The 7634-nt window shown below is 49.0% G+C and overlaps 1 protein-coding gene across 1 annotated transcript; it reads right to left on the bottom strand.

Annotated features, from left to right (window-relative positions):
• Positions 1–1257: 1257 nt before the first annotated feature.
• Procr (protein C receptor) lies at positions 1258–5911 on the bottom strand. The gene is made up of 4 exons (XM_028889003.2): positions 5681–5911; positions 3302–3559; positions 2146–2433; positions 1258–1900 (listed from the first exon to the last, which is right to left on the bottom strand). Exons 1-4 carry the CDS (start codon positions 5748–5750, stop codon positions 1785–1787), a joined length of 732 nt encoding a protein of 243 aa, XP_028744836.1. The 5' UTR covers positions 5751–5911; the 3' UTR covers positions 1258–1784.
• Between the last annotated feature and the right edge of the window lie 1723 nt (positions 5912–7634).

The following is a 7634-nucleotide window of genomic DNA, read 5'->3' as shown; positions in this document are numbered from 1 at the left end:
ATGGATCCTACAGATTTTGTATTTTCTAGGTGGGAATAAAGAAAAGTAAGTAAATAAAGCTTCCCACTGAGGTCTCTACACTGGTACTATGTATTTTTTTCTTTTACCTATTAACACATATTAAGTAACAGGAGAGAGAAGGGAGGAGAAAAGGTAATAAAAAGGATTTCTCATATGTTGACTTTGAATATCCTTAATATATTAAGGTAGAGATCACGTTCAAAGGAAACTGGGTGCAGTAGGCATGCTTGTAATCTACAACTTGGGGAGCTGAGCCTGAGGAGGATCACAGGTTCAAGGCCCAGCCTTTGTAAAGCATTTATTTTAAATTGGAGCTGGTCCTCTGGGAAAAAATCAGTGCAAATATGGAGTTTGGAGCAGTAGCCGTTGCTGGATTCATGAGCCATACATGTATTCTCTGACTTGGGTTACTTTACCTGATACCCATAATGTCTGCTTGAGGTAGATGTTTTGTTGCATCCTTTTTGTGTGTTTTATTATCCCATTAAGGAAGGAAGATCTGGAGAAGTTAAATGCCTGACTCCAAGATGTAAAACGGAAATCTGGTTTTAAAATGTTCTTAAAGTCAAGTGGTGGTGGCACACGCCTTTAATCCCAGCACTTGGGAGGCAGAGGCAGATGGATCTCTGTGAGTTTGAGGCTAGCCTGGTCTACAGAGTAAGTTCCAGGACAGCCAGGGCTACACAGAGAAACCCTGTCTTGGAAAAACAACAACAAAAATAATTATCTTTAATATATATATGGCTATTGTCTCTCTGGGTATGTGTGAGTTATATTACAGAAGGCTGTGAGCCACCATGTGGGTGCTGGGAACTGAACACAGGTCCTCTACAAGAGAGTCAGTGCTCTTAGCCACAGAGCCAGATGAAGCATGCATTATGGAGGTGGATGATGACAGGTTACGGTGACCTTTGACTGCTTTATAGAGAGGCCACACTACTGGTTACTGAGTGATTGACAGATGAGGAAATAGAACAAGGGGTAGAGGGGCTGGAGAGATGGCCCAGACGTTAAGAGCACTGGCAGCTCTTCCGGAGGTCCTGAGTTCAATTCCCAGCAACCACATGGTGGCTCACAACCATCTGTAATTTGATCTGGTGCCCTCTTCTGGTGTGTAGGCAGAATACTGTATACATAATCAATAAATAAATCTTTTTTTTTTTTAAAAAAGAACAAGGGGTAGAGGTCATTTTTTTTTTTCAGAAGTTTTAATAAAGTAGAGGAAATAATTACACCTTTTACATAAATAAGAAATTTAATATTTAATTATTAACTTACTCTCCCATATTGTTTGTTCTTACAATTGTGACATTTCTCCAGTTTTGTCAAACCAGTATCCCTTCCCAAGTTGGACACACCTGGACACATTAAATGTTGTTTATTTTGGTTACAGACAACTCATTTTATTTAGTTAGATGTTTGGGATGCCTCCAGTGAATCTGCCTTTCCAGGGAGGTCCAGATACCCCAAGTCTATCTACCATCTGTTTTCCACAGATAAGCAAGTACCACCTCTCAGACCAGTTAAACAAAGCCTGCACGTCCTCAGGTCCTTCACAAATCAGTTACTGTGTCTACATACCCTCCTCACACCCCTTCCTCAGACTCCTGGTTGGCAGATGCAGGAGTAAAGGGGAATGTCGCTCTAGACCTCCTGAGCTACGGTGGCCTGCTGGGGAAGTCTGTCTGTCTTCCTAGGAGCTGTGACCTCCCCTTACCAGCCCCGATCAGTCCAGCCCTTTCTCCAAGGGGACTGGAGGGTAATTAGCAGCGCCGTCCACCTGTGCACAGGAAGATGCCTACGGCCACACCAGCAATTATGAAACTGCCCACCAGGATGCCCAGGACAAGCGAAGTGTAAGAGCGGCCTGTTTGGCTCCCTGCAGAAGAGGCAGAGAGTGAGTTTAAGAGCATGCTCCCAAGGAGTCCAAAGTTGGGGTGGATTCCCAAGGCATCTATACTTCAAAAGGAAGTCAGTTGCCCAGTGACTTAAGCTATGTGTGTGTACCCTCTCCCAGTCTCCAGCCCCCTCCTTTTGTTGCACAAGGGACCCCTCATGTCCATCCACTTGCCTGGAAGGCGCCCCCTACCCCAACACACAGGCAGGGCCACAACCTCCTCATACCTTGCATGTTTTGTGTGGTGATATGGTTCTCCAAGTACTGCACACAGGTGCCCTGAAGAAATTCCTGCATTTCATAGCGAGTCCGATTGTAGGCATTAAGCTGCTTCAGGGTGAAGCTGATTGCTTCGGAGGGCTCCTGGGAGCTGGTCACCCACAGGGCAGCCTTTGGCTGGAAACTTACAAAGGAGCTCCCATTCACGGCCACGTCGAAGTAGACACGGGCTTCGGAGCTCTCGGCGCTCTGGGCAGGCAGCTCACAGCCCAGGGAGCAAGTGACTGTGAGAGGAACTATGGAGAGGGGGAGGGTCAGCTCTGTGCTCGCTTGAGGAGAGGCCGAGCATGGGGGATGTTCATCCGGGGCAAAGGGAACATGGAAGGAAAAGAGGATTGTGGGCTTGAGGACACAAGAGAAGAGTCTGACTGACAAGTGCTGGGCTTGACTGTTGGAGCCTGTCTAAAGAGGAGCCAGGAGCTGTGAGGAAAAGGTGAGGCCCTGAGAGAGAGGGACGGAGAAGCGATGTGAAAGCTCGGAGTGGTGGCTTCCCAGACAAGACACTGAGTCTTTGAGAGGAGTTGGGGCTGTGAGGAAGCTGTGGGTGGGACCATCAAACGCTTCGGACTGTATGAAGGGAAGTGTAGCAGACCATGAGGGAAAGGAGTTGGCCGCGTCTTCACTGAAACTTTGGGGGTCAGAGAAGATCAGGGACAGGGTCTCCCAAGAAGGGCTGCTTTGAGAGGTCACACCGGCCGGAGGAGAACCTGATAGTGTCTCTCTCTCTCTCTCTCTCTCTCTCTCTCTCTCTCTCTCTCTCTCTCTCTCTCTCTCTCTCTCTCTCTCTCCTGTCTATCATCTATCTATCTGTCTATCTATCTATCTATCTATCTATCTATCTATCTATCTATCTATCTATCTACCAGATAGAAGTTTCTTACAGTTAGGATCTCTGCTCTTCTCCAAGCCCCACAGAACAACCTCCAAGGGTCAGGGCTCTTCAGAGAAGCCTCACCCCAAAGACCACGCTCACCCTCCCCTCCCACTCGCAAAGATCCTGCTGTCTAGAGCCTTAGCCTTAGCACCCAAGCTCCGCCACAAGCCCCCTCAGACCCTCTCATCCTCCAGGGCTCCCACCAGCCCCCATCCAGAATCCCCACTCACAGACTACGCTGTTCTTTCGCTCCCGATAGATCAGCTGCACCAGGCTGCTGAATTGGGACAGGTAGTGCTTCAGGTTACTCTCTGTGCGCTTCCAGCTCTCGGGATCCTGCCAGGGTTGCAGCTGGAGGATGGTGACGTTGTTGTCCCGGCCTTCCAGCGTGTGCGTCAGGAGTTTCCCCAGCGAGGCGTTGCCGTGATGTCTCACCTGATAGGGGTCTTGGAAGTAGGAGATCTGGAGCATATGCAGGCTTTGGGAGCCTGGGGGAAGAATCAGCACAGCGTCAGGACAGTCCAGAGAGGGAAGGAAGGGGTGGCTGACAGCCAGAGATAATGACCCCTTACCCAGAGGCCTGCTGCCAATTTCCCAGTCCTATAAAGCGCTCTCCCACCTGCCCTCCTATTTGATGCTCACAATAACCCTGCCAGGAGAGGACGGGGATTATTATCTCCGCTTTACAGATGAGGAACTGAAGCCTGCAGTTGGAAAAGGCCTCCCTCTGTGCCTCCTCCTTCATGTCCAGCCTGTCACACTTCCGCCTATGATAAAATCCCAGTTCCAGCCCAGTCCCCTCTCTCCTGGTCCATTGTCATCTAGCCTGGGGTACCTGGGAGACTCATTCTCAATTTCATCCTTTTGTTTTGTTTTTCTGAGACAGGATTTCTCTGAGTAGCCCGGGGCTGTCCTGGGGCTTGTTTTGTAGACCAGGCTGGCCTCCAACACAGGGATCCACCCGTCTCTGCCTCCCTGTGCTGGGATTAAAGGCTTGCATGTGCCACCACACTGGGCTCAGTTTCATCACTTCGTACTGGCTCTCCACCTGATCCAAAGCCCTTAAAGCTTTCCAGTGTCACACCCTACCCCTCCCAAATAATAATAATAGCTAATATCCATTAAGTGCTTGTTATGCCCTGGGTGCTATTTTATACACATTATTAACTTATGTATGCTTTCCTCCTCATGCCTTAACATGGTAGCTACTATTATTAACCCCATGTGTATGGGAATCTGAGGCTAATGGTGAAGCAAGCCAGGATTGGAATACTGGTAGCTGAAGCCAGTTACCCGCCTCTGTCTGTAGTCATTGCTTCCCCAGAGAACACCTGGCCACAGGACAGATCTCGGAGTCTGACCCCAGGTTGGGATCCACAGCAAACTATCTGGCCCCCGCTGCATCTTCTGGGCAATCTCAATGTTCAGTTTTATCAAATGGCGTGAAGGTCTTCATGCTGACTTCTCCACTGTGTGCAGGCTCGTCAGGGTTGCTCTGCTGCCCTGGTTCTGCCTGGCACATTTTCTATCTGTTTCAAGCCCCAGCTCCAAGACGGCATTGGAGCACTTTCCCGATGCTGCCTGTCTTCACCTCCTTTTCACTTGGGGCTGGGCAGAGCGTGTTGCATCAGCACAGATTTCATGGGATTCCTAGTGTTAGTGCCCAAATACACGGGACTCCTCCCGGCTGTTAAACTGGGCTTGGTTCATCTCTGCCTTCAAAAGCCGGAAAGGGGCCTTGGCAGTATTGGTGCCCGGAGAATGGCTGGATAAGTATAGCATTGTAGATCGCCCCACCCCCCCGCCGCCCCCCATCCCTGTGATGCATTTCAGAAGCTGCTTTCTGTGTTTGCAAGAGTGGAAATGCTGGTGTGAGTAACCTCAGCAGCGATCCTGAACTGTTCAGTTTCCCAGACCGACCGACCGTCGGACCAGTGTGATAACATTGCTCACCACGGTGGATAAACGAGTCAATGTGTGTATTAAATACAGCAAGCATTCTGAATACTGCTAGTTAGTAGCTCCTCCGAGGGGGAGACTGAAGCTATAGGGGAGGGGGGGGGGACCGCCGATGGTACTGTCTGGCCCTAACTCCCCTTTTCTGTTGAAGAGCTTTCCAGCAGCCAGATCCTTCTGGCTCTGGGCTCTTCTCCCTCCCCTGTCCCACCTCACCAGCTACACCCCGAGTTTTTCTCCTCCTTCCTTACCTCCCCATATAACCCCCTCCCCCGCAAAACTTGTCTCTGTTCTAGTGTTTTCCCATTCTCTCCAGCTCAGCTCGTAGCTAACTCTCTCCTGGTCCTCCCTAGATTGGCACTCTGCTCCCCCGGTCTCCTCCTCTCTGCATCCTCACTCTCTCTACTCTTCCACCAGCTCCCCCCCGCCCCCCCCCCACCCGTCCTTTCCAGAGAGTTAACTGGACTTCCTCGCCTTGTCTTTGGAACGTAAACCAATGCCCAGGACCCAGCGTGCACGGTAGAGAGATCCTAGCAGCCGTAGACATCCATGCGGCGGCGGCGGGCTTAGATGTCCTACAATCTTGTCAAAGTTCCCAAATACACCAAGTCCCCAGAACACCCCCCAGGCAGGAGCCCCCGTCCCTAACTCACCATCTTCCTGGTCACAAAAGGCGCAGCCAGGCAGCAGCAGCAGTAGCAGCGAGAGCAACTTCGTCAACATCCTGGAGCAGAAGTTCTGGGTCCCACCTGGGCCGGGGCAGGCTCGGGCTCGGCTGGCTGCAGATTAGGAAAGGGAAGGGAGGCTGTCCGGGAGGGGCAGGAGCTGAGCCACCGACCGAAAGAGACCAGGGAATGCATGGAGGAAGAGGGAGTCAAGCTTTTAAAGTGTTACTTCTATCTACCTCATTTCCTACTAGGGGGCCGGCTCGCCACGGCCCCTCCCAGCCTCAGGCCCTCCTGCCTGGACCTGCTAGTTCCCTTCTCCTCCCGCTGCTCGCTTCCGAGGCTTGAGGAGGAGCGGAAAAGGGGGAGAAGGCCTTGGTGAGAAGTCCGTCCGCCGCTGAGTCAGGGGGTGGGGCGTCTGCTTTCGATGTTGCCGACTCCAAGAATGTAGAGACCAGTAGGCTACAGATGGGGAAACTGAGGTCCGAAGAGATGTTGGGACTTGCCCAAAGTTTGTACGTCGTGATGACGGCAGATTCAAGATTGGAATTTAGCTTTCCAGGATAACTGCCTGTATTTATCAGAAGTTTAAGTATAGGGATTACACAATCGGGGGCTTGACTCTCAGAAACGGTCACAGAAACGAGTGAGTATATAGGAGCTCATAGTGTGTAACAGTGATTTACGAACGATCCAGCTAAATCTCAGCATCAAACAGGTCATAGTCACTCAGTGGACAATGACATCACAGTTAGCACTTTTTTTTTTTAAACGACAGAACAGAATAAGAAATTTGGTGCATCATTCTTAGCAATATTTCCTGAAATACGTGTTCACTTGTATAAGGGTGTTTTCGTTTGTGGATTTTCTTCTTCTTTTCTTTTTAAGCAGTGTCTCAGTATCAGGCTGGCTTTGAACTCACAGAGATCCAGCTGCCCCTACCTCCTGGGTGCTGGGATTGAAGACAGGAGCCACTCTGCCTGCTCTTATGCATTTTTTAAGTTAGCATGCGCGGCAATGGGTTTCATCCCCTTTATAACACACACACACACACACACACACACACACACACACACAGAGTCCACACATGAGAGAAAACGTGCAGTATTTGTCTTTCCGAATCTAGTTATTCCGCGTAACAGGACGATCTGCATTTCTGTCTGTTTTCTTGTAAATATTACAATTTAATTTCCTTCTTTGGCTAAATAGAATTCCATCTTGCTTATAAGCCACACTCATGTGTCGATGGTGTGCAGGTGTATTTCTATAATGGGTTTTGGACAGCAGGATGAAATGCAGACCTTATTTTGTGAAGCAAGTAGACTGGTTTAAAGTCAGGGTCCCCAAATTAGGAAAGTCCCTATGGTGAAATATGACTCAAAAGTAAAAACAAAAATAAAAGACTTCCCTTCAACACCCCCACTTAATTTTCATATTGCTTAAAATCACTTGAAGTTGTGTTACTTATTTATATATTTGTTGTCTGAATTTCCCACCCAAATGCAAGCTCCATGGGAATAGAGGCTGCCCATCTTGCCCCATGCTAGTCCAGTGATGCATATCACACATAAACATCTGCTGAATGAATGACAGAATGAGGTTGTCATGATTTGTACACATCTCTAGGAGTGTACACAGACCTCTATATGCTTATCTGTCAGCCACACAACAACCAAGCACACCTGTTTCTGTACGGGAGCAAATGAATCTGGAGAGATATGTATTAGGTAGAGCAACAGTGTATTTCCAGGGAGGAGAGGAGAGGTGAGGGAAGAAGAGGGAGAGAGAGAGAGAGAGAGAGAGAGAGAGAGAGAGAGAGAGAGACCCAGACTGCAATAGGAGTGGGAAATCTTGTGGAAAAAAATACCACTATTTTGCAAAGAGTTTTTCCCATAATAAATATAATTGTTTTAAATGGTTAATTTTACATCTAGAATATGGT

The sequence above is a fragment of the Peromyscus leucopus genome, chromosome 4 (genome assembly GCF_004664715.2).
Source record: "Peromyscus leucopus breed LL Stock chromosome 4, UCI_PerLeu_2.1, whole genome shotgun sequence".
In the NCBI taxonomy this organism is placed as follows: Eukaryota; Metazoa; Chordata; class Mammalia; order Rodentia; family Cricetidae; genus Peromyscus; species Peromyscus leucopus.
The sequence above is the reverse complement of the archived record's forward strand: the minus strand, read 5'-3'. Positions and strand labels throughout refer to the sequence as shown.

Coding starts and splice junctions, on each gene's coding strand:
- Procr (XM_028889003.2), bottom strand. CDS start 5,750: ATGTTGACGAAGTTGCTCTCGCTGCTACTGCTGCTGCTGCCTGGCTGC. Junction 3,560..5,680: donor CTTTTGTGACCAGGAAGATG/GTGAGTTAGGGA, acceptor TTCTTCCCCCAG/GCTCCCAAAGCCTGCATATG. Junction 1,901..2,145: donor CACCACACAAAACATGCAAG/GTATGAGGAGGT, acceptor CCTCTTCTGCAG/GGAGCCAAACAGGCCGCTCT.